The sequence below is a fragment of the Buteo buteo genome, chromosome 10 (genome assembly GCF_964188355.1).
Source record: "Buteo buteo chromosome 10, bButBut1.hap1.1, whole genome shotgun sequence".
NCBI lineage: Eukaryota > Metazoa > Chordata > Aves > Accipitriformes > Accipitridae > Buteo > Buteo buteo.
This window is the reverse complement of record NC_134180.1, coordinates 44,841,764-44,868,331: the sequence shown is the minus strand read 5'-3', so window position 1 is coordinate 44,868,331 and position 26,568 is coordinate 44,841,764. Positions and strand designations below refer to the sequence as shown.

The 26,568-nt window shown below is 44.3% G+C and overlaps 1 protein-coding gene and 1 long non-coding RNA gene across 3 annotated transcripts; one reads left to right on the top strand and one right to left on the bottom strand.

The window, feature by feature from the left end:
* The first annotated feature begins 493 nt into the window (after positions 1-493).
* Positions 494-18,640, top strand: LOC142035335 (uncharacterized). The gene is made up of 5 exons (XR_012651867.1): positions 494-1,188; positions 1,565-1,655; positions 5,601-5,660; positions 5,778-5,883; positions 18,179-18,640. It is a non-coding gene; the product is annotated as an uncharacterized LOC142035335 (long non-coding RNA).
* Positions 11,852-26,250, bottom strand: LHX8 (LIM homeobox 8). 2 transcript variants are annotated; one of them, XM_075037392.1, is made up of 9 exons: positions 25,962-26,250; positions 23,602-23,779; positions 23,163-23,321; positions 19,867-19,988; positions 18,157-18,377; positions 17,588-17,691; positions 14,465-14,560; positions 13,200-13,383; positions 11,852-12,445 (listed from the first exon to the last, which is right to left on the bottom strand). In XM_075037392.1, the coding sequence occupies exons 2-9, from the start codon at positions 23,680-23,682 to the stop codon at positions 12,369-12,371; spliced, it is 1,044 nt and encodes a 347-aa protein (XP_074893493.1). In that variant the 5' UTR covers positions 23,683-23,779; positions 25,962-26,250; the 3' UTR covers positions 11,852-12,368. The 2 variants fall into 2 exon arrangements, with proteins under 2 accessions (XP_074893493.1, XP_074893492.1); XM_075037391.1 differs by lacking the exon at positions 25,962-26,250 and having other exon boundaries at positions 23,602-23,890.
* Between the last annotated feature and the right edge of the window lie 318 nt (positions 26,251-26,568).

Below are 26,568 nucleotides of genomic sequence, written 5' to 3'. Positions count from 1 at the left end.
GACCCACGTCACCAGTTGACAGGATGCAGCATGGCTGCTCGTTTTTAGTTGATGATGGGTTTGTTGCGGGCAGCACCTATGTGCTGTGCACCTTGCTCAGAGAGCTCTCCTTACTGGCATCCAGTGCCTGCTGCACAGGGAAAGGGGAGAAGAAGCCACCTTTCTGCTCTGGCACTGCTAGTCATAATTGCGCTGCAGTTACACTGGGACAGAGTAGTGGTGCAGTCAGCAGTGGTGTGGTCTGACTGAAATTCCGCTAAAGAAGAAAATGCTAAGGTAACTGACCTGTTACAGTGAAACAGACCCTGGTCATAAATACGTGGTGAAAATGCTTCTGCTTTTGTCTTGGCCAATGTTTGATGTGTACCACCTGTGATGTCTTTGCAGTTTGACTTTGCAGATGAATGTTGCTGGTGGTGCATTTCTTCTAAGAACTGGCATGCTACTTTGCAAATCCACACATCTGCAGATGGCTTGGAGAGGGAAAGGAAGGGATTGTTTTATACAGTGCTTCATAATGTAGTTTCTGGTTGCCATCATTTTCAACACATCTGACCAACTCAATTTCCTGTCTTGAATCAACTCTCATTTCATCAGGTCCCAAGTTCTCATTTCTGTTGGTTTGGCTGGGCTCTGCGGGCGATCTATTTTAATTTTGGAGTCTGAAAGAGCCCAAGTTTGGAAAAGAATCGAAGTAGTCTCAGGAGAAGGTTGCGTGCTTAATTTGCTCCAAATGATAATGTCAGAAGGGGGGGGTGGGTGTAGTGTTTTTTGGTTCGGGTTTTTCTTTTATTTTGTTTTTTTAGTTTATGCAGTTCCAGTTTCTTACAGAAATACTAAGCACTTAAATAGCATCATCATATTGGTATGATTAAGCTCACAAGTGGGTTATTTTGTGGGAATACTAACAATGGTCCAAACCAGTTTAACAAATCATAGTCTAATACTCAGCTGTAGTGGTTCTGGGCCACTGAAGCTTAAAAAAGTAGAAGTTATCTTTGCGACTTTAATGTTAGTGGCTCTTGGTGTCCAGCGGTGGCAACCTTTCTGAACTGATGTCATGACAAGAAACTTGTAACTGCATGTTTGAATATGCCCTGTGGAGTATGTCTTAGCATTTCAGTCCACTACCAAGACACCTGTACAAGTTCCTGCAGAGACACTGAAGATCAAAATGTATACTGAAAGGTAACTTTTCTATGAATTTAACTGTGCATAACATACATACGCTCATTTTTTTTGTCTTAAAATGATACTTTGGGTAAGTTCCTGTACCCATGTTATAGGAGTGCTAGTATTTCTGTGGATTATTTCTGAAAATAGTGAAAAAGGTGGCTGTTAGTTGTTCCTGCATTCAATGAATTACAGTTTACATCCTATTTAAATGGTATTTTTATGGTTAGCTTTCTTAGATGACCTGCTAACTCACATTAAAAAAAATCAAATGTTTCATTGGGTGATTTTTTTTTTAATGGAGTAGCTGTCTTTCCAATGCAATGGCTTAATTTTAAAATAAGAAAATGTGTAACTTTTTTATATACTGGTGTGCTGTTACTTGTTCTAGGTTTCCCATAGTTCAGTAATAAACTTTGTGTGTAGGAGATTGGAGCAGGAGGCAGCTTTCTCCCATGAGGCCAGCTTGGGAAATAATATTGGTGAGTTTGTGATGGCAGCTGTTATATCATTCTGGGGGGAGGATTGGTTCCTGTTGAGATGTGGGAGGCCTTTAAAGAAAAAACAAAAAAAACACAACAACAAAAAAAACCACAAGACAGCAATGTCCGAAAGAGAGCTGACACACAGTCATAGTCATGTGCATGTCCAACAGGGAAAACCTCTTAATGAGAGGGGTGGGGAAGAAGTCCAGGGAGAGTTGTGTAAAGAAAGGAATGTGCAGTTTGCAGGCAGAAAAGGAATTTGTGAGGTCTTTTCCCAGGACTACCATTGATTTGTTGTATGCTTATTTGTGTGGGGAAAAAAAGAAATTAGCGTGAGTAGAAGAGAAAAGATGAGCACTGGAAGGGAGACAAATGACAGATGGAGAGTCAAGCATTTGACTTTGGTTACTCCACCTGTGCTGCTAATCCTGGCAATGATTAAATACTGTAAAGCTCACATCTTACATGGCACATCAAACAGTCAACAGTTTCAACCAAAAGAGTAAATGCTTATTTCATTATTCTTCTTTTTAACTTAAGGGCTTCACAGCTACAGGTAATGTGAAGTGAGTACACTTTAAAGGACAAACCAAATGTAAAGAGGAGAAAACCCCACACATATGCACACATATATATATATTTATATATATATGTATATATATAATGGTGATGTTTTTAAAGCATCTGTCTAAAGAATAAACTGGTCTGAGCTATGCCCATATTTTTATTCCCCTGATAGATTTTCCCCTGGTCAGTACCTGTTGGCCAGTACATCCTGGTGCAGTCCCTTCTGAGGATGTAAATACCCTCTTCTAACAATGACATGTTGAATAGCTTTTTGTCACCTTAATATATGCATGAATAACTGCTCCCACATAAGAACATTATATATTGATGTAACAGCAACCACCACGGGAGTGTAGCTGTGCTGGAGCAGGTAGCATGACATACAGCAGCAAAAATCTTTGTCCTTGTTCTATTGGATGCTTCAGAAGCACGTACCCAGAAGTTGCTTTTCTACATACACAGAAGTCACCAAAACCTTCTGTGCATTTCAATTAATATAAAATGAGAGAAAAACTGAACGGGATCAGGAAAAGGTGCATCTTTATACTTCAGTGTTTAAATTAGATTTTGTGTGTGGGTTTTTTGTTAGTGGTGGTGAATCTTCTTCTTGCAGAAGTAGTGTTGTTTCCTTATTGGTTTTGTTCTGTTTTGAGCCACTTCATCAAAATTTACTCTCAACAGTTTCTCTATACAGATTTGTTTTTTCACTGCGTTGTTTGCCAAGTTCAGGCCTTTCAAAATGGTAGACCAGAATACTTACTGACAAAGCCCAGGTGAACTGATTTAAGAGTAGTCTTGGACATAGCTATGAGATTTATTTTTTCCCTAGCCCTTATCCTACTCCTGAAATAAGCTGTAATTCTCTCATGCCAGAAGTACCTTTAATATTAATAGACTGACTGTGGGTGTCCTCATCAAATTGAATTACCCAGTTTTTAACAAGAAAGAAGGGATCAATAGTCTGTGTGAAAGTACTGTATTGTACTGGCAGCCTGGTGAGAAGCAAGATGTTAGACCTCAGAAGGCTTATATTGTGTCACCTCATTTGATGACAGCAAATCAGCAGGTTAGGTGTCAGCACTGATTCTAAAATCACAGTCATATTTTTCATCTCAGGGGAATATGTTTGGAAAATACAGGGTACACTGCACAAACTTAAATTACTAGCAAAAAACATAACTGCCAGACAATTTATCCCTGAAATCCAAGATGTTCTGAATAGACAAAGAATGGATTTTTGGGGGTTCTAGGGCAAGTTTAAACTTGAAACCTCCTGACCTTGACCACCCTTATTACTCCACAGAAGCTGTATGGCCAGGCTGGACTCCCAGACAGTTTAACAAATATGTGATCTCTTTGATGCATCTTTGGGGAAGAGCATGTGTTGCATTTCTGGATGATGGCTCTACAGACAGAGCCATATTTTTAAAATGCATAGAAACTATATGGACATTGTTGTAGCAGCTTAGAACAAAGAATCAAGCTTCTAAACCTAAGTTCAAAAAGAAAGTTACTGCCTTTGTTGTGAATACGCTGTCTGGTATCTTGGACTTCCGTGGTTTTGCAACAAGGCCCTTAAGCAGCATGAGAGACCTAAGCAAAGTTTCAGAACATATATTCAACACTTCTCTCAAACAGCAAAGATGTCGCATATCTTCTTAATCTCCCCACTGAACTAGCAAAATACAGACTTAGGAAAAAAAACACATCTGGGGAGGAGGAAAGGTGACTGCACTGGCATTCTAAGTGGTCTAAGAAACAACAGAACAATGTGAAACTACCTGTTGTATCTGTCAACATAATCATGATTTTTTTTTTGCCTTATACTTTATTCTGTCTTTGTAGGAGAAGATGAATTCTTTTCTTAGGTACGCTAAGGCATTAGCTATGGAACAACAATACTAAATAACATCTTCATCCGGGAAAGGTTGCATTTTTAGCTCTGAAAAAACCTGGGATTTGTATATTCTACAATCACCTCATAGTCTAGGTTACCATAATACTTTTCCAACACTAAAAGGGCTGAATGCTGTAGCACAGCCATGCAGTACAAAATTAGCTGCCTTTTAGCTTTACTATTACTTGGGAAGATATAATGTCAAGCAACATGCTTTATCCACGATGGTCTGTTCTATACTAGCAGAGTAGTAGGTGTCCCACAGCTGCTGGCTGGTGGCAGAAGAGCTCAGTGAGGAGGAGGAACTGTCAACTCTTGGGAAGTCTTCTGTGTGACTGCAGCCTTTGTGTTTCAGCTTAGTACATGGGAACAAATTCTTGGCAGTCCAGAAGCAAGGTATTCAGGGCATGTTTGTCGTAACCAGCAAATGTAATAAAAACATAAGAGTTACATTTAGATAAAGATACTGAAAAAGCCAAATAAACTACAGAAGAATCTTCTTGCAAGAGATCTGTCCAGAGGCTAAAGACAAAGGGTGTCATTCTACATTACTGCTGGCATCCATCCACAGCAAGAGAAGAGTCACTAGTGCTGGACTGTTGGTTACAGTACAACCACATTGGGTTGTATCAACAGACTCTGGCATCTCAAAATATCAAAGCAGACTGTACATTTTAGGTCAAAGCAGTCTCTTCTGCTGCTAGCTGGTCAGAGGACATAGTGATAAACAAGTTCAGTTGCTCTGCTTGCCTTAGAAGGATCTCTTCTGATTGAAGTGCAGATTTTGAAACTAATTGAAATTGGAAATTGAAAATAAATGTTTGGGTCAAAACACTCTTCCAGAAACTGAGAGCAAGCACTGTACCACTCTCTACACCTAGAAATAAGCAGGGATCAAACTCCACTCATCCTGTATCAGAAAACAGAAGTCAAAGGAGTTTACTTTGTCACGTGCCACATAAAGTATTTTGTTTATAGCTTAACTTGTATTCTATTCAAGGTTTCACCAACTATGCCATACTATGTCAAAACAGAAGACGGTCTAAATCATCAAAGATTTGGATAGCTTTCAAATAAACAAAACAGAAAAAAGCACTACTTGTACTTCAGCGTTTTAAATACTTTTTCATATGCACAGTGATTTTCAATTTTGTCTTTTTATTGTTCACCCAACTCCATAAGATGCAAATCTCTTGAGGAGTCTGTCAAATATCAGAACCGCATTTAATAGAATTTCTGTATAACTTGGGATAAATGCAAGCACTGCAGAAGTTGCTGCCCTCAGTACCAGGAAAATAGAAGGGGGCGGGAGTTTCAAAACAAATTGTACCAGTGGTCTGTAAGAGTTGCATATTTACTATGATCAACCACATGTTATATTTTGTTAATAGAAATGTTGGCTGAAACTGCTGATTTTCAGGGATGAGGAGATACATTTATTTCAGCTGCTTGTGAATACTTATTTTGCTCCTCTCAAGGGTTGCTGGAGAAGGGGAAAGTGAAGGAGAAAGCACCATGAGAGTATGCAGTTGTAACAGGTAAGTGTGGTGTTCTGTTCTTTTTTTTTTTTTTTCCCCCTCCTTACCTGGCATCTATTTCATAGAAGATCAGATTTAAGCCATTTGATTCTGAGAGTTTAAGTTTGCCTAAATCAGGATCAAGCATAGAATATAAAAAGACCATCCTTAATGAGAAAGACCAAGTGTTGATGATGAGCCAGCTGGGGATAATGTTGGATGCCAGGATAGAGAATGAATGCAGGTAAGAATTAAATTTTACTTTTCTCTTTGCGACTACTCATGATGCATCATTTCTTTATAATAGAATGCAGAAAACATTCATTAGGGGGTTGTTTTAGTATATATGGAAGAACTAAGAATGACTGGGTAAGTAAGTCTTTAACGTCAGTTTATACAGCATATCAGTCTACAATAATCCTTTTCCCCACAAGAAGAAAAATAGCTATCATACATTTGTATTGCAGTTATTACTACCAGACTTACTGGAAAAATCTGTAAACAATTTTAAAGTGGTGGTCTTATAACAAATGTAGACCTCCAGAGTTTGAGATTATATTGTTCTAAGCAACATAATCCCAAACATACCTGCTTTTTCAAATATAAGTGGTTGATGAAAGCACACAGTAAGTACCTACAGTATTCCTGTTTCTTTTAAACTCTGGGAATAGAGAGGCTGCATGAACATTACCTTGCTCAGAACATGTTCTGGACTCAGCATTTCTTAACAGGGTGAGCATTAGTTACAACCTTACCTGTAACTGAGAAGGCATCCACTTGTAACTTAAAGGAAAAACTGTTCTGCTTGAAACCAGGATAGCTCAGTTAAGACAACAGAAGGTCACTCTCTAAAATTACTGTTAGAATTACATTCCATTACTGTGTATTAAAGCCAGTTAAAAGTACACAGTAGTGCAGCAGATACCCACTACGGTATCTTGTTCTCTCATGTTCTACCGAAGAACACGTGAAAGAGGTAGTTAACAGATTGGTATGTTTTCAGTAACTATTCATTTTATTTTAAAAGGAAATAGGAGAGTTAAAATGTGCAAACACGTACTTCAGTATCAATCAATTTATTAACAACTTGGAGGCAGTTTGTGTTTCTTTTGTTATTAATCTTGTACTATCTTTCTCTGTCCCTAGATGTCACTATTCTAGAGACTCATCCACACATAACTAAACTGTGGATTTTCAGAAATTAACTAAACTAGTTCAGGTTTTTTTCTGCTCTTCATTTAAAATAATGATAAATTGTTTTCATTTTTTGAAAATGCTTGGCTATCATGCTGTTAGTGACTTGTATGACAAGTCTAGTTGCTTAAGTTTTAATTGCGGAATAAGCAGGAGTTGAAAGTTAACTAGCAACAACAGTAATACACAGAATTAAATTGACAAGTTAAATTTTTGAACTTTCAAAATTTTTTCTGCTGCAGGTGCACACATTTTTCCCAAGTAGTTGTCTAGGGAGTACATATGGAGTAGCCGGATATTTGGAGTTTAAATGTGTTACTGTAATGATGAAAGCCACAGGTGAAATCAGCTGTATGGAAATCAGCAATGTAATTTTAAAAAAAAAGACAAAGGAAAAGGGAGACAAAAGCACAGTTGCATGTGTCAAAATATTTCTGGAAACAGTGTCTTTTATGAAGACACTACTCCTTGTACATCTATTTGACTACCCATCCTTACAACATCACTAACTTTGCATGTCTTAAGGAGTGCAGTATTGCAAGATGAAAACATAGGGGGGTTCAAGAAGGCATACCACAAATCCAGAGCCAAGCTGTAAAATTTCATAAGCGGGGCAAGGGGGAGACAAGAATCATCAGTTTCTTCAGAAATGAAAACTATTCATAACAGTTATCTATCCTTACCAAAAAATGAACAAATAAAGCAGAGGTGGAAGTGTAATAAGATCAACTTGCCTAAACTTTAAGCAACTCTTCAAGTTCAGATGTAATCGTAGAAAGGATGCAGAAAATAGTTATCGTTACTATAATGCAAATATGAAAAACAACATGAACTTCTGGCCAAAAAGCCAACTTACAAAATCAGGCAGCATTAGCAAACATCAACAAGGGTAAAGAAAACAGCATTGTGTACATTTCTTAATAAATCTAATGAAGAGTAAGGCTAGTGCTGATCTATCAGAATCAAAGCTATAGCCAGTGAATGCCAGAAGGCCAAACTAGACTTACACCTGTATCAGTTTTGACCAAAACAAACCCCCCAAAAGAAGTCTATGAACAAGTCACTAGTATAGTTAGTACCAAGGCCAACAAAAGCAAGCTCTCTAGATGATTTCAAAGTAAATGTTTTCAGGTAGCTTGGGCCTGCTGCACTTTCTCCTAGGACAGTTGAGCCAGATAGCAACCTCTCCAAACCATTAACTCTTATTTTTGAGAGACACAAGAAGAAGAATTGATACAATGTCTATAGCCCAGGGCAGAAAAAAGCCAAGAAATCCAATAATGCAGTTTAATTTCAGTCTAATTATTTTATTCAAGAATTTTAAAATCTTAACCACACCAGCAATAATAAGAATACAAACAATGAGACTGTCAAATCAGCCCAACTTCCTTTTAGCAAGGGTAACAGCTGTGCAGGTGGTCAAGAAGTTGTACATGTCACACAGTCTGATGTAAGCAAGATAGGGGAAAAAACCTAGGATAGAAAAGTTGGAAAATAAGTCTTCATAAGCAGTTCACAGGGTACATTCTCCTGTTTGAAAAATGGAATTACCAAAGGATCAGGTTCTAGTCAGTATTTTAGTTAATTACCTGGGTGACAGAATAAAGAGATTCTTAGTGAATTTTTGACAATACAGAAGAGGCAGTACTGGGGAGCTCAGAACTGGAATTCAAAATGATTCTGAAAACTTTGAGAAATAGTAAGAAAGAAGCAGGTGAAATTCGGTACAGTAAAATAGAAGCTGCTTACCTAAGTTGCAGTAATCTATAGAGAATGGTGAACAGAAGACAAGATAACAGCTAGTCACAGACAGAATGTGGAGGGCAGTATAAAGTAGTCATCACCCTGAACACACAGCAATGAGCAACTTAGGTGCCTTGATCCTCCTGCTGAGCATCAGTAAAGGCTTGGCTAAAATGGAGTTCCATGCTTCAAGGAGATGGACAAAGAAAACAGCACGGAAACAATTAGGCATTTAGAAAATATGACTTGGTATGAAAAACTCGACGAATCGCATTTGTTTGGCAGGGAGGAGAAGACTGGGAGTTTTCTTTTGTTGGAATTTTTTTTTTTTCCTAAGACAGTGCCAGATTTCCTGTGGAGTCTGTAAAAATTTCTACTGTTGGAGACATTTAAGAACAGATTAGTCAAACCTCTCCACTAGCAGTAGCTAAGATATTTCACTGTGCCTTGGGGTGAAAAGCAGACTAGAGAATGCCTGAGTACTTTTCAGTTTTATCTTTATATGAACACAGACCCATATTTCCAGTGAACAGCTGGAATTTCAAAACATCTAGATTCCAGTATTTCATTTTAATTGCAGAGTTTGAAATATTTCTAAAAGATGGCAAAGATGTTGTAGCAATAGACTACTTCTTTGCTCTGCAAACTGAAATGCTACCAACTCCTAATAATAAACAGACATCCTTTAGAGGTTCTGTAAAGTCTGCACTAGGAAGATATTTTTCATCTATATTTTCCCTCCTCCTACAGCAGGTTGAATTTGATAAATCATAAGTTTTATTTTGCAGTGTAGTTACTTGTTCCAACGCACAACATGTGAGCCAGCCCCAACTTGCATTGGTTAGACAGGTCAGGGAAGGAAAGGGGAAGGGAGTGGAAGTTGATAGCCAGTCTTCTTACAGTGTTTTTGAGACACAACTTAAACTTTTTTAGTGATATTTTTTCCTTTGAGAACCTCTTGATGCAAGATACATTTTGCATCATTAGTTCCACTTTGGATTTCTTAAGATATGTTGCATGGAAACTAATTAGCAAGTGCCATATGATCATCCTACCTTGTAGGCTAAACGCTTTGGGATCAGAGGCAATATATTGCAAATACAGTAATTGACATAGCAAAGCACTAGGCAGAGCACTGTATCATTCCCTGCTCAAGATAGGTCACTTAAGCAAGATGTTAAGACCAATATTTCATATGCTAATTTCATACAACCTTTCAATTTTAATTGAACCTGTGCCATCTAAAAGGTGCTGACTCAGCATACTACAAGTTCCTGCTGCAGCTATAGCTGCATTCTCTTCCTGTAAGGAGAACCCATGAATTTCCCCAGCACAGCAATATCCGAGTTACTTTTTTAAACAGCAAGAAGCAGTAAGGATGGCTCCAGTGTCAGAAGCGCTCAGCAGCAAAGCCACAAGTGCAAGCCAGTGCACAACCAGGAGAAAAAGACAAGCATTCAAACTTGTAAGTCAGGCTACAGCAACAGCTTCAGCTGAGGGCAGCAGACAAACTCTCCTCAGTTTTCCATATGCTTTGTCAGCCCAACATCAGCTGCAGAGAGCTCAGGTCAGCCAGTGGTACAGCTCTGACATTCTCAAAGGGAAGACACAAAAGTCCAGATCCTCTGCTGGAGCTTCCTATTTTCAACTCTACATTTTCCCTGCTACATTACACATAGCTGCTCAAGCATTCACAGTAGCAAAAGACGAGTTCTGCTGCTTCCCATCTTCATAGGAAAATTGCTCCCCATACTTTAATCCTGCACTGACTTTTGAACTGAAGGGGAAGTTTCATAAATAAGCTCAGACTGACTTTGTGTCAGGCAACCTGAAGCTGCTTAGTCCTTCAAATGAAAAGTGAATAATTACTTTTCTTTAAAGGGACTTGATGCAAGTCAAGTTGCATTTTGAAACAAGACAACTGAATAGTATTTTAAATTGCCAAGTTATGTTAAGGTCTATATTAGCATTATTTAGCATTTAACTGGTAAAACTTCAGTAGTAAGGTTGTCCTACTTGTATATCAGACTCAACAAATGAACAAAAACCAGTTTCTCAACTGATAGGCATGCAGTTTTTTAATGATGCAGATATATGGAGCTAGCTTAGGTACGGAAAATAACATACTGAATTCAGTATTCCACCCAGAGTATTTCACTGAGAAGTTATGTATGTTAGAATAAAATGTAAAGTCAGTCAAGTTCCACAACATGCCATGTCTTTTGAGTGTTTTGTGGAAAAAAAAAAAAAAGTGGCAGGATAACATTAGCCTAGACAAACCATTGTGCCAGTGCAAATACAATGCTTTTGCTACTCAGATTAGCTCAGACATCTGTGAGTAGCACTTGAAACTGCCAACATTTCATTTATGGAACCTGAATAATTCGGAGCCGGTGAAGTTATGCTCTCTGAAGCCATCATTTTTCCATGGTGGCAGGGAGAATACTGCCTTTCCATGTTGCAATAGTTTGACCAGGACAGTTAAGAAATTTCACAGAGTAGAGCCACTAACTCATAGTTGGGAGAGGAAAAAAAAAAAGGACAGACACACCCCCCCACACCCTCAAGACACAAGTAAAGTTTAGGAGTGCAGATGGGATCTACCCACCTTAAATCCTTGAAGGGAACTACTCTGTGAGACAAAAATCAGTTGAATTAATAGTACGCACTAGCCTTTGTCCATCAAATCCGTGTATCAAAACATGCTTTGCAATTCTCAGCACATTAACAGTTTAAAACACAGACTTTTCTGAATTTGACTGAATTCCAGTCTCTGTTCAAATGCCATTTGATACAGGTCAGTTAAAATACTGAACTAGATCTTACTTTAAAAATGCAGACTAAGTATTTCATATTAATTACCATCCTGCTTAACAAAATCACAAGATAAAACCACTGAAGAAAACAGAAGCTGAAGTAGTAAAAATTCAAAATGTTAAAGCAGATGCAATTTCAGGTTCTCTGCCTGCTGACTTAATTCACAGTTGAAAAAAAGAATCTATCCTATACATCCACCAATTCCACTCACCCTCAGGAGCAGCACTGTTTTGTGTATACTTACTTTAAAGAAGTACCTATTTGGGGCATTTCAAGACCCATCTAAGCCCATTAAAGGATTTTTAAAATCAACTGAGACAGATATGAATGCTCTTGAAAGAGTTTGGTGTAGTGTACCTAAGTATACCAGCACCCTTCTCTTAAAATTGAAGATTCAAGTTAAGCACTTGACAAATTATCACAGTTCAGCCATAAACACAGCAACATTTTTGCTTGGCATGCTACAGCAGAAACTTTATTCAGTTCATTTTGAAAATATTTGCAACCAAAATTTATTTTTGTAAACTCACAGAAATAAGCTTTAACATATAGGCTGTATACAACTCAAATACAGGTAATACTTTTAGCAATAACTTACAGATACAAACTAATGATAAACTACAATTTCACAAAGAATTGTAAACATTTTGCACAATTGTCAGTCCTTTCTTTTAGGCAAAGTGCTCTTTTGATGACAAATAAATTAACACACACATAACTAGAGTGGACTACTTCCAGACAATACAAAAAGGTGTTTAATAAGGCTTGTAAACAATGTAATAGTTATTTATGCAGAATCCGTAAAAGTGTCTTGCAGGCTAAATATACTTACATACCTGGGCAGCAAAAATGATCTTGAAAATGCTTTAGATGTTAAATAAAGAGTTAACATTAATATCTTTCCAATGATATTTTTAATACACAATAAATGACTTAAGGTTACATCCTTAATATCTTACATCCCTGACAAAGGAATTAGGTGTGACTTAGTGGCAGTTGTGTCATTGAATGGGGTAGCAAAGGCTGGAGTCCAAGAGCTGTAGGTGAATGAGCTACAAAAAACAGAAATATTTACCGGTCAACTTCACCCAAGGTAGAGAAAGATTATGAGCTAGTAAATTCCATTGGGTAGTAACAGTTCACTGATCCCAGCCACCATTTTCCCTAGCCCAGCATTCCCACTCCTCCACCCACAGCCCACCTTACACCACTGTTCTAGAGAAAAATAAGCTCAGGCCACCCACACGGCTCAGAGCCTCGTTCTCCCAAAACCTTCCCAGTCTCTCCTAATCACAAATACTAGCCAAAGTTGTTGACTTGCTGGGTCGTAAGACACACAATGACCAAAACGCACTTCTGACCACCAGGCTCCCCGCACCCTGTGTTTCTGCGAGGGAAGCTTAAGTTGTCAGTCAAGTTGCTGCACAGAGTATACCTACAATCCCTGGGGTAAGAGCCAGGGAGTGGGTGGTAAGCAGTTTTCATTAAAATTACATATTGTTAAAAAACATGGCATGGATGTTTAAAAAAGTGTTTGATTTCTTATTACTAGTGTTCATAGTTTGGGGGAACCACAAAAACTGGTCTTCATACCCAGATCTTCAGCTATGCTCTCACAGAGAAGGGCTACTGCTTGAAGAGGCACTTTTCTTAATGAGGTGTAGATAGCAAGTACAGTATTAAGATATTCTCTAAAGAATACTAGAAATTAAAAACCTGTCAAGTTTCTTTAATTGGTGCTTGGTAAACTGTTCTTGCTACAGTCAATAATGACTTTACTTGGATACACGAAGTTGTCATACCTACCATCCATATAGCTGTGTAGAGCAGTTAGCATAGTCCCATCCTGGGGGACGTATGCAGAGTATGCCATTTCTTCTAACATGGGTGGAGACAGCCTGGAGGGCTGAACTGCTGTGACAGGAGCAGTAGATGAATGATTAGGACTAACATGTTTCTTATGGCGTGCTCTGCAATTTTGAAACCACACCTGAAATGGGGGGGGAAAAATTTACATCATGTTGATAGACTGCATTCTGTTTCAACATTAGCATACCAAAAACCTCAGAGTTCTAACTTCAGCTGAATTCCGTTAGTTAATTGGACCTTTAACATAACCCTGACAGTCCAAACGAAGAAATATCCATCTAAGCCTACCGGGTGCCTCAAACAGGCATGGTCAAGTCAGGAAAGCTGACCCCACAAGGGACAGGCACGGCGAGGGGCTGCACAGGCGTCCTGCCAGGCTGAGCAGCAGCACCCACAGCCCCACACCGCTGCCAAGGCTGCTGTCCCCAGGCACACGACAGGACACAGCCACCTCCGTGTCCCCCAAAGCACTGCTGACAGTGAAGCAGGTTTTTCCACAGGAGACCCACTTTCCTTTTCACACTCAAAAGTGTGCAAGCCACTTTTTTTTTTTTTAAAAAAGCTTGATCGCAGCTGTCAGATGCCTCGTTTCTATAGAAACGCTCAGTCAATCTTCCAGGCAAAATGAGTGGAGGGAACAGCAAACTTTTTTATATAAACATATATAATTTATATTATATAAAAATTCGTATTTATGCATAAAATGAGCACGCGTATAATGTTTGCTGAGAGGAATCTTCAAGCAAAGATTGGAAGCTTGTGCTTCTTCCGGTTTTGGATGGTGTGGGTATATATTTTAACTCTGCTCTCTAGAACAGATCACTAGATACTCACTCATTCCTAATGTGTCATACCACAAGCCATTTTCAAAAAGAGTGCAGGTCTTAAGAACAGGCTATTAAAGTCAGAAATTTGTATTTAGAAGAGCTTAGTGCCAAATTCTATACTATTTAGGCTGAGAAGTTTCTTCCTGGAAGATTACTAATCCTCCACACAAAGTTCAAGAGGAATACGGCAAGTTTTCCAAATTAACATGTTTGTTCTAGACCTATTCCTGACTAAGGATGCTGTCTGAAGTTATGCTAAAGCTGCCAGATTAGATCTTTTTCCATCACAGTATAACTACATGGAGAAAACTGCCGTTAAGCATTTCCAATGGATGAGTACCAGACTTTGTTAGTCAAGTAACTCAGCACAGTTACCTGTATAACACGCCTGCTCAAGCCTGTTCTTTCTGCCAGTTTCTGAAGCGTTTGTGCATCTGGATTGTTGTCCTGAGCAAACTGTGCTTGCATAACCTGAAAAGGCAAGATAAAGAGATTGCAGGTTTTTGTGTGCAGCCTCAAGAGCAGCATTAGAGACTCCTCTCAGACTATGGTCCTACTCCTTGCCTGTTTTTAGGAAACTATTGTAATCACTAGTCCCCAGACAGTCCCCAATACATTAAGGGGCGGGGGGGGGCCAGCAGAAATCCCCCCAAGGCAAAATACAGGCCCCTTATTATGCTTAACTGAGCTGAGACATTTACCAGAAATGAAAGAAATGGTTTCTGCTTGGCAGAGTAAAAAATTGAGGAAGTGTTCTGTTGTGATTGTATTAAAAGGACTGTGAGAGAAAATTCACTGCAAAGCAATTCAAACATGCTTGATAAAGAAAACTTCTATAGCAGCAGACCACAGTGCACAGCATAAGGAAGGAATAAACTTTGATCCACCTCTCTGAACCTGTCAATCACTATCTGCATCTTGTATTATATGGACAACTTAACCCTCTTCTCAGCTGCATGGAGGATGCAGGCAGCTGGGAAGCACTTTGTGCCTCGTTTACCTTTAACCAACCTGAGGAACACAGAGGCTCCACCTTGGCTGACCTGCACTATGTAATTGTTTGGTTACACTCATCTTTTTACAGAAAATTGAAATGAACACTTGTCATTAGGTTATGAATTACATTTTTTTTTGAGGAAGTAGATGTCAACTTGGCCTGCATCCTGAACAGTTTGAGAGCCTGTAAGAGTTTACCTTATTTAAGAAAGTAAGGCTTCATGGATTTCTGCAGGGTATCTTCAGCAACTTAGCAAACTGTAGGTTCTCATTTCTGGATTTTGACCCTTGATGGTCTGCAAATTTTGCCTGGCGTCATTTTTGAAGATTCAGACTACTCCTCTCCGCATTCAGAATGCTGAAGCTATTTACTTTCCTACTGTTGCATACAAAGACATCAAAAAGCGTGGATATCCTTTTGTACAAGTACTTCACGAGGTGTGTTACTACACGCTGCCACTCCGACAGTCACTTATCCCTCTGACGCTTCTCTTGCTGGAAGTCTTATACCAGCATCAAGGACAGGCACAGAGACAGATGCCCTGAGCAGATAGCAAGTGTCCTTAAATAACAAGAGGCCCTAAGATCTCAAACACCAGCTGAAGTAGGTTACAACCTATCTAAAGCAGAAAAAGAGGGGAAATGGAACTTTCAATGACAGCAAATGGGAAGAAGCCCAGAATACAGTTCCTACCCTGACGGCTGGGCTTAACTCCCATTCAGCTACTGCTGGAAAAGTTCATTCCCTTTCGCAGAAGTTTGAGCCTGATGTCCAGAGCCCTTGCCCTGTGCCCTTCTCAGATTATTGCTAATTGTTTTGTATTAACAACACATTCTGCCTCCAGTCATGGCTGAAATAGTAAACCAAGCTTTGAACAGCCACATGCCATGTTATATAGCACTGCTTAAATGCCTCACATGTGTTATTACACCTCACCTTTAGTTCTTCTCAACTACTTTCACCATGAACAAGAGGAGGACAGGCCAACAAAACAGAACTCGTACTGAGACAGTAGAAAACAAATAGTATAGTGGCCACGTATGACCAGAAGTTCAAAGACATTATAAACTGAAAGCAGACATGTTATAAACTGAAAGCAGACATGCACAGCTAGCATTAGGTAGAAAGCTACAGCTTGCTTCCCACTGCAGGTTGAAACCTCTATATCTGGTCTCACCACCATCCCGTTTCGTGGGGAGCTGGCCCTAGTCACAGTGTTTTTCCCTAGAAAGCCAATTTAAGCGGTCATCCAGAGGGTGAAATAACTCGTATTTGAGGCAGTCCAGAGCTAACTCTTGCCGAGGCAGCAACAAGACAAGAAGCCCTGAAAGTGGAGCAGATGGAGGCAATTCCCCTCCCCTCCCCCTTCAGGGCAGGCTTGACCCTACAAGGAGGAGTTTCAATTTGGTATGTCCAGACTTCCTAGCTCCCACTTCCCTTAGTCCTGACCACAGAAAGGAATAGAACTAGTGCCTGAGCTAGTATAAAGGGATATTGGAAAAACATACTTCAGTAACACAGGTTCAAGAACAAATTGGACAAGTACAAGAATTGCTGCCAAGTACTTCAAATGCATTTTCCCTGTATTTCACTCCACCCAGCTCTATGAAAAAAAAGTGGGTTTTTTTCCCCCCTAAAATGTGCAGCATTAAATACTGCAGCTAGGTCTTGAAATATGACACCAAGACTATGATGACTTTAGTATACGTTTAACAGGCAAAGCTCAAAGACGCTTTGAGGAAATCAGCACGTGAAGCATTTTGGAAGGGCTGGAAGAAGAAGAAGAGAAGGAAGGAAAGCAAAGATGAGTCCCTGCTGCTAGTTTCTCTTCCAGGTGTACGGAATTATAGCCAAGACTATAACACAAGATCTAAAAAGCAAGTATTGAAGAGAACCATCTTGGGAGGAAAAATGGCAATCAAGAAATAAATGCGCAACTATTCCCCATCTTCTCTATAAACCAAAGCAAAAGGAGTCATTGACAGGAGTCAACCCTGTGTTCACACGAATATAAACAGGAACCCACAATACTTACCTGTTTTGAGAACACACTCTTTTGCAGCCCTTATCATGCATTACAACAAAGTTCAAACTTCCATCCTGTTAATGTCTTAAAGTCATAAAATACCCATCTATAGTATAACTCTTCACATTACATAATCCTAAAAATATTTTGTCTTTATTATGTGTAGCGATGTAAATGCCTGATTAAATAGATTTCATCGAGCAATCAAAATAGAACCACCTTTTTGTTTCCACTCTGCAGAATTACTGGCTGCCCCCAGGGAAATAAAGAGCTTGAAGAGTAACTATTTCATATTAAACTGCTGAAGCTAACAAACAAGTCCAGAAACATGCTGTGTCTTGATAGTTTATGAAATAGTTTAAAGCATGCAAGCTTTTTCTTTTCCCCCATATGCATCGCATCCGATTTCCTATCAGTTCAGCACCTGTATCCTGCACAAACCTGAACTATTCAAGCTTTTTAGCACTGCCTCTACCTGGAGTTGATCGGCTGTGAAGCTGGTCCGAGCTCTTTTTGCTGGTTTTGGATGATTAACATCTTGTTCTGTTAGTAATGCTCCTTCCACACTAATCCCATTACCTGAAGCATTAAAAATAAGACAACACCGTCTGCTAAATGTTCAAAACAATGTTATTTGTAAGTCAGGCTGTCCTCCAACAATAACCAGTAGCTAGTACTTGGCTAGCTGAATTTCACCTTTAAAAAAGTGCCATATTCCATTCAAAGTTAAATTGATCTGGCACCATTACCCATGACACCCCAAATGACTCCCTTGCAAGTGAGGGAAGGAATAGATCCAGCATAATATTTTATCAACTAGATAGGTTCTTGCTTTCTTTTCCTTAGGATGGAAAACAAGTTATACAAACTTAAAAAAAAAATTAAAGCATCAAATAATTTACACAATATTTTAATTTAAGAACCTGTGCTTCAAGCCTTAGTAAAGCTAGGTAATTACCTCTTCATAAGGAAGATGAAGTAAAACCCAACAATTTAATTAAAACTAAACCACAAACATGGTTCTTAACAAAAGCAGTATGTTACCATTTTCAACTTCTCTTTTCAGGTTGTCCAACATGCAGTCGTAATGTACTCTACAAAGGACTTTCTCTTCGACCAAAGCAAACTCCTCTCCAGTAGAAAGCTGTCTTTTGCAGGAGAAGCACGCGAAACATGCCAAGTGGTACACATTTCCTTTAGCCCTTCGGACCCAGTCAGTAGAATGAATGTGCCTCCCACAGCGGGAACAGCGGGTGCCATACCGCCTGCAAAAACAAAGGTAACAGGAGGGTGAAGGCACGGACACTAACCATCTCGGGCAAAAGGGTGACTCTGGGAGGGTTAGAGACGACCAGGATGGGGGAGCGCAGCCGAGACCCGCAGCAAGTAGGCTGACCACACGGGATGAGAGGACAGCATAATTGTGGTTTTATTGCAAAACCATCCGCAAGTTTGTATCTGACAGCTTAAGGCAAGACCACTACTGAACTACAGAAGCTAATATTTTCATAAGGCAAAGAATAAAACTGAAACATCTTTACTACATGAATTCACAACTCTTCATCTTTCCTTTTATAAAGATAATTACCCTTTCAAAAGCTGTGAGTGGGAGATGGAAACAGCTGACTTTGTGTTCAAGTTCTCCCAATTATTCAAATATATTTCACATTACTCTAGTGGTAGTCTGAAATATTATATTTAGGTACATCATTCTTCACTAATAATTCAGTCCCCTTCAGCAGAAGGGGGGAAACCTGTATCTTCATTGTTATTTCCTTAATTACCACCACATTATGATTTTAAAAGAAATTCAAATATCTGCAAGTATTTACATTACTACAGTAGAATATTTCTCTTTGAAGAGAAAACTAGCCACCAAGTTATGTTGATTATTTACATAAGAATTTATCCTGAAAATCTTTGCAGACTCATAAGTTGTTTTTCTGAAGTCCCACAAAACTTTGTTTTTCCAGAAGTTCACAGTATTCAGCCTGCCCCCTCCCTCTCTTTCAGTGTCAAAGCTGACTAGCTGAACATAATCCATTCACTACACAGGTGAGAATCCCATAAATAGTTTGGTCTGGGGAAGTATAGTAATCACACCAAAATTAACAGAAAAAATTTTTGCTACTTTCTAGACCAAAGAGTTTGTATCACGAGTACTTTCAATGCCAGCATGAATAAATAATATTCTTCCTTACAGGATTAGACCTTAATCTTGAAGAATGCTTCATGTTCTAAATCAAATTGATCAGAGAAAAGCGTAACTGCTGAAAGCTTCTTTTAAAGGTCATGGGATTTATTCTGCCTTAGTTTTGTAGTTCCATGTGATACCCCAAGTCCCATACCAGTAGAGTGCTAGTCCAGAGTCTCATCTCAACCCTACCTCGTGTTCCCACTCGGCATTACCTAAGGATGATTCTTTGCACATATGATAGCTTTTACAACCTTACTGTGGCAGGGACTCTGACTACTTTTTTTTTTCCCCTCCCCTCTGTGCGTACAGAAGTAAATTACTGTATAAATGCAGTAGCTATGTGTAACACAGGAGGGGGAGACTTAGTAGGTAGTTACATTAGACAGACCTGGTGTTTCCCAAGTCCCTCTGCAAGAGATGTCAGAGTTTAGCTACTGAAAATAAACCTAGCAAATAAAAACCAAAGAGCCTAAACGTACATTTTAGTTGCAGCTTAAGTGAAAAGTGACAAGCAAGTGTAACATTATCTAATAAAATGATATTCCTGTATGATATACCTGAAATAATCAAGTTTGCAGAAGATATCTTTATCTTTGATGTAACAGCTGGTGTGCCTTCCTAGAGACGTTCTGCAAACACTGCATGAGAGACAGCGCACATGCCAGCAGAGGTCATTTACCTGCAAAAACACAAAAGACAAATAGCCCTCAGTGTTTTTGCTACCAATATTATATTTCATATTTACAAAAACTGTTTTTTCCATCCATACAGACAAGGCCAAAAATTACATTTACCATGATTCATGGAAAATTTATCTTCAAGGCAAAACATTTTTCCTATAGAACTGCATGCATATTAAGGGTTAATTAATTTGATGGATGTCTTCAGAAAAAGCTGTCATGGCTTTGTAATTAAAAGCACCAGAAGAGGAAGCAAGAGATTCAAGCTCCACATAGATATTTTGTGCCCAGTTCTGTTCTCGTAGCATTAGAGTAACAGAGCAAGTTTTTGGCCTCCCATGACCTTGGGAAGGCAGCTAACTTACATACTTTTATCTCCCAGTCTGTTAAAAGTCCTGCCTAACAAAGAACAAACTTTGCAAAGTGATTTGAAATTTTAAAATGCAAGTATTGAAGGGGAAAAGACAAAAAAAAAACCAAAAAAGTATGTCAAATAGAAACACAGCATGAACCACATCTTTGTTTGCCAGGTTTCTGTTAAAGCAAAGCTAGCAAACAGAGTGCAAGTTTCAAAATACCAGCAGTTGTTTTAATAACGAATGCAACAATTTTTTAACATGTAATATCCACAGCAAAACTAGACATGGTCATGGAAAGCAGCAGAAATCAGCAGTTTTGAAAACTTGCATATAATTTTTGGGCAAATAAACTGAGTGCAATTATTTTCATTTCTTCTTTCCTATAACGAGAACTCTTTGTCATGCAACATTGTGCATAACACATCAGCTGAATAGCTTAAATAATCTGAAAACCCAAGACTCCCAGCGACCATAAAATTAAGTAATAACCCTCTGGATAATCCTGTGCTGCATAGGAGGAATTCTGTAAATGCTGTAAATGACTAAGTTTAGATTTACTTTTTTTTTTCCCCCGAGTCAATTTCTCATCTCATACCAAACAGCCCATATATTGCCTATGGCAAAGCAGCAGATTTGAGATAATCCAGGATATACCTTTCATCAGAACACTGCCAGACAAACCACAGAGAAAGTGAGGTATTGACGCCACCACTCATGCTGGAATCGCTCGTTCCAGTCATTCTTCAGGTTATAACATTACAGTTTGCAGTTGCCCAACGCTCTCCCAACTATTATCCTTGTTGGCAGCCATCTTCCCATACGCTGACAAATTAACACCACGATATAATGTGAAACTGCTGATAACTGCTGTCACCGGGCCGATCCTCCCAAGTATTTCTTCACTTGGCTGTGCTGCGGGCAGACACAGGGCAGCAGCACTCGGGCCAGACCAAGCCCGCTCAGCAGTCGTCCCCCCAGGAAGGGTCCCCAGGCGACCCCAGCAGGGCCCACACCAGGAGCCGCGGGCAGGCGAGGGGGGCCTGCCCACAGCTGGGCCGCCGGCACACAGCATTGCAGTGCGAGCTGACATCCCAGCCATGCAAAGCTCGGCTCGCGCCCGTTTTCTTCAGGGGCTAACACTCTTCCACAGAGCAGGACATCAGTAGCTTTGATCCTTGTCCCATTTGATGTCACCCGTCTACATTCTTACTTACTAATTAACAGGGCTGCAGTTGGAAGATGTACTGCTGACGATCAATGAGACGCCAGTCTACCAGCACAGATTCCTTTCTCTCTCTGCCTGTGCAGGAAGCAGTAACAACCAATTTAAGCGTAAGGCTAAATCATTTAGAGGTCTTTTGCTCCAAGCTGCGTTATCCCAGTTGTTCAAACAGGAGACAGCAATGATCAGTAAATGAGCTACCGAAACATCACAGGAGTTAATGGGGCCAGAACCAAGTTCAGGTTAGCTCTGCTCCCGGTCCTACTGCACTATTCATGTGCAAGCCCAGCCTGTTGCAAAGGTGGCTGGGATTTACTGGAACAGAAGGTATATAGCAGCTCCCCCACACCTGCACCTACCCGACTGCAAATGAACACCAGCCCAGCATACATGTTCCTTCGACCTCCTCACCCCAACTGAGATCTCAGCAAAAGATCTAACAACAACACTGAGATGTTTTCAGCGGTGTCACCGACTTTCACTTTGCAGGATATACAACGGCTTTATTTAAGGCTGCATCTAACACAATCAAGTGACTTCTAGCACGGTCGCCTCCTCTCACTCTTGAAAGCAGGGAGAGAAAGAGTCCGATCCAGGATAATTTTAATGGCTGTAATACAGAAGGAAAATAGCCCCCCTCCCACCCACATTAACGCTTTATGTTTAAAGTCACATGGTTTTGTTTGTTTTTAAATGATCTTACTCGGTCCTGAATGCTAAAGCTAGCAAAATTACTCTGCCATCACACAGCTCCTTTCCTTCACAGACATTACTAGACCACCTTTTACAGGAATAACTTATTTCCACCTTTCCCAAGAGGCACCGTCTGCTTTGTGACTCACGACATCCCACTAGATGATTTATTTCGGCTAATAACAGACGGGTCACACCGCCACCACGTAACCAGGAGCGCAGAGCGCGGCAAGGCAGCTCTCCACGTTCCGAACCGTTAGGTCCCTTCCCCACTCCTTCCTGCCGCTCGTCAAGAACACACAATCCCAGCGCAGAAAAGCGTTGCCCAAACCCGAGGCAGCCGTTCGGTTTTCCTCCAAGGCCGAATCTCGCAGAGCAGCACGCAGAGATCCCCTCCACCTCCTCCCAGCAACGCCAGTCCCCTCTCGGCAGTATCGCCACCGGCGCCCGCACGCCGAAGGGACGCCGGTTCGGACGGAAAGGGCACGACGAGGGCACGGACGCCGGCAGCTCCAGCGGCGTGCCAGAGGGACAAGTCTCCCCGCAGCCCGCCGAGCCCGGCCCCGCGCCCCCGACGGCCCCAGCCGTCCGGGCGGGCTCGCCCCGGGGCAGTCCCGGGCACCGGCCGCCGCACCGGGCTGGGCTCCGCGGCCTCGCCGCACGCCGGGCGGCCGTGCCACGTCGGTGGGGGGCCGCTGCCGCCACCGTCCCCGCCGTCCGAGGCCGGGCGGTCCGTCCCCGTCCCCGCCGTCCGAGGCCGGGCGGTCCGTCCCCGTCCCCGCCGTCCGAGGCCGGGCGGTCCGTCCCCGTCCCCGCCGTCCGAGGCCGGGCGGTCCGTCCCCGTCCCCGCCGTCCGAGGCCGGGCGGTCCGTCCCCGTCGCTCCCCCGGGCGCTCTTACCTTCAGCAGGTACTTGTCCACGATCTCCAGGCCGCAGCTGCTGCACACGCACTTGCTGGGGGCGCAGCCGGAGCCCGAGGCCATGGACCGCGGCGAGGAGGAGGGCGAGAGGGCGGCGGAGGAAGAGCAGGAGTCCTCGTCGGCCGCTGCGGGGCTCGCCTGCGGGGGAGCGCACGGGAGACGGCGGTCAGCGCCCGGCCGCCGCCCGCCTCGCCCGGGGCAGGCGGGCAGCTCCGCGCCGGCCCGGCCCGCCGGTCCGCCGGCACCTGCGGGGCCCCGCCGGGAGCCGGCGCTCCTCCGCGGGGCCGAGGGCCGCGCCCGCCGGGTTCGGGCGGGGAGCGGCGGCACCGGCCGCCGCCCCCGCAGCGGGCACCGGCGCCGCGCTCGCCCCGCGCCGCCCCCCCTCCCCGCCGGTGCGGCCGCTCGCCGCGCCGCGCACCTTCTCCGAGGGGCCGCCGAGCGCGGGAAGGTCCTTGTCCTCCAGCCTGCAGACGAACATCGGGTCGCTCTTCCAATACATGGCACTGCCCTACCGCATGCCAGCGCGGCGGCGGCGGGCGGCGGGGGCGCGGCGCGGCCGCTCCGGGGACCCCGCGCCGGGTCTCTGCTCTCAGCGCCTGCAGGAAAAAAGTTTTGTTTTCAAGTGGGTGGACCCGCCGCGCGGGGACCTGCCTCGCTGGCCTCACCTCCTGCGCAAAACCCGCCTTCTGAGCATGGCGGGATCGCGATCTCCGCCAGCGAGCCCGCGCCGGGTTTCGTGCGGGGGGGGGGGAACCCAACAACAACAACAACAGCAGCAGCAGCAGCAACAACAAAAAAAGCCAGCAACGAAAAAACCCGGAGGATCCCCCCCGCCCCCCGTTTGTCTTCATCGTTTGCCACAGCTTCCCCCCGCCGCCCTGGTCTAAACAAAGATTCGAGTTACATCCCTGTATTAGCAAAGAAGACAAACACGACGGAAAGCGAGAGTACGCGTGAACGGGAAAGGTTTTTCCGTGCCGCTGAAACGCAAAGCCCGAGAGTATTCCTGTAGCTCAGACTCACAATTCCCGAACCTGCCTTGCTGACTCTACTCCTGCTCGCGCCTCCAAGATCCCATGATAAAACCTTTCTCATTAAGCTAAAAAAGGAGCATCTGAGCTGCCCAAAGGCCGTAGCGTTGCTCCGGCTCGGAAATCAAGCCTGAAAGACCACGGATGTTGCTAATTAACATCAGAGTCCTCGGTCGCGCCGTGGACAGAGGGGGCTGGCAGCTGGCTGCCCACAGCTCCCCGGAAAAGTAGGCAATGCCTTTCGGCGGGGGGGGGCGGGGGATACTAGTGCGCTTTTTCCACCGCTACAAACCTTGCCCGCAGAGTTCCCTCAAACCAAATACTGCTGGTGTTCGCGGGACATTGCAGGAGAATAAAGCAACAGCTTGTCCATCGCAGGTGAGGTAAAGAACAGGGGTGGCTGCTTCTCCGCACGTATTTAACTAGCCAGGTGTTTTTAATTAAACTTGTCGTTATGTTTCCATCTTTCCCCCCCGCTCTTTGTTTCAGCTCCGCCTGATGATAGATGCAAGACATGTTGCAGAGCCTCAGTAAAGCAAAACGAGAGACTTGCCCGTATGCTTGGAAATACCATAGGTTTGACAAAAGGGAATTCTGCTTTCGAGCAGCTGTATGAAAGGAGAAGCCCCTTATTCTTCTCCCCCCGAGAAGTATGATTGTTGTTTCGAGTCCCAGGACCCCCGATTCTGCGGGACCCTGACTGAACGAGCGGTGGTGCTGAGCCCCGGTGAATCCGGGACACCCGCCGTCAGTCACTCGTTTGTCCAGCGCTAAAACCGACCTAACCCTGCGCAGAATCTCGCTTAAATTCAGTCCTAATCTCCTTAACAGCCGCTGCCGCAGCGAGGCAAGTAGCGGTTTGGGTTTTTTTCTGGCCGCGGCACGGTGCCGCCGGCGGGCCGGACCTCCGAGCGGCCGCCCGCCGGACGCGGGACTCCGCCGTTCCCTGGACGCCCCGGTCCGCCCCCGCTAGCCTGGAGGCGGCTTTCGGGCCTCTTCCCCGGCGGGCCCGGGGCTGCCCACGCCGGCCCGGCCCCTCTTCCCCGGCGGCAGCCCCGCAGGGCGAGGTCCCGCACACCCCGGGCCTCTTCGCGCTCCCTGCTGGGCCACCGGCCCCGGGAGGCGCCGGACGGGCTGCCGCCCCGCAGAGCGCCGTGCTGAGCCCGCGGGGTAACCGCCGCCGCGCCGCGGGGCCCCCCGCTCCCGGCCCGGGGACCGCGCACCGGGGCTTCCCCCGGGGTCTCCGCTCCCCGGCCGCAGCGGGGCGGCTGGGCCGGTCGCCGGCCGAGCGCTGGGGCGGCGAGTGCCCGGGGTCACCCGTGGGCTCCGGCGGGGAGGAGCGCGCGTCCGCGACCGCGTAGAGCTGGGCGCGGAGCCGCGTCCAGCACGGAGCCCGCCGGGACTCCCCCTCCTGCGCTCCGCGCGGATCTCCCCGTCCGTGACCGTCCGAGGGACGACATCAGAGCTGCCGTCCGTCCTAGGCGGCACGACCGAAACCGAGCACCTGGCGAGGGGCTGCAGAGAGACGTGCCGTGGAGGAAAGGGGGGCCAGACCCGCCGCGAGGAGAGCGCTTGGTAAGCCCGGGGCGCGACGGGACGGTTGCGCGGCCGGGAGCAGCGTCGAGTTTGTTGCGCGTCGGTCCTTCTGCTGCGCCGTCAACGAGTTAGTTCAGGGTGTCCGTGCGCGCCTCACGGAGGGCTGCGTATTCGATTTCTGTAAAACAACTCCCTTTCTGTATGCACACACCTTTCCCCTCTGAAAAACACAGCAGCAGGAGCCGGCAAAGTCAGTCCGCGCGTTGCTGCCCGCGGCGACGGTGAACGGGCAGCGGTGATTCGTAAAGCGGCTGTCGGAGGAAAAGCAGCGTACGGCAGATTTCTCCGTCTTTCTTATCGTCCTCGGAGCCCGGGTCCGCCAGGCGACGGGCGGGCGCGGCGGACGGCCGCGGATGCGCTGCGGGCGGGGGAAAGACGGGCAGCCCCCCCGGCCGCCCAGCTCCCCACGTCGCTGGCGCCCCGCGACCGCCCCCCCCGCACCCGCGGTCCCCTCCGCACCCTGTCCCGGCTCAGGCCGCGCACCGGGGTCGCCTCTGGGTGTCTCGCCGCGCTCTCTCCCGCCTCATCCCGCCCCCCCCCGCCGCCGCGGCCGTGCGCTCCCTGCGGCGCAGCCGCCCGCCCCCAGGCTGCGGGGAAGGGCCCGCACGGTGCGAGGGTCGCGGCGGAGCGGGGGGCACGCCGCGGGGGTACGGGGCTTGTCCGGGGCCTCCCCGAGGGCTGCGCAGAGCCGTGGGCTGGGTCGGCGGCCCCGGGGGCGCAGGGGGGGGCGGGAGGACAAGGCGCGCCGAGAACCGGCG

Bases quoted from the DNA above. Each gene is read 5' to 3' on its own strand.
- LHX8 (XM_075037392.1), bottom strand. From the start codon at position 23,682: ATGTATTGGAAGAGCGACCCGATGTTCGTCTGCAGGCTGGAGGACAAG. The intron at 23,322-23,601 runs GTGCGCGGCGCG...GCTCCCCCGCAG, and splicing joins TCGGCGGCCCCTCGGAGAAG to GCGAGCCCCGCAGCGGCCGA. The intron at 17,692-18,156 runs GTAACATACTGC...TTAATGCTTCAG, and splicing joins GAAAAGAGAAGTTGAAAATG to GTAATGGGATTAGTGTGGAA.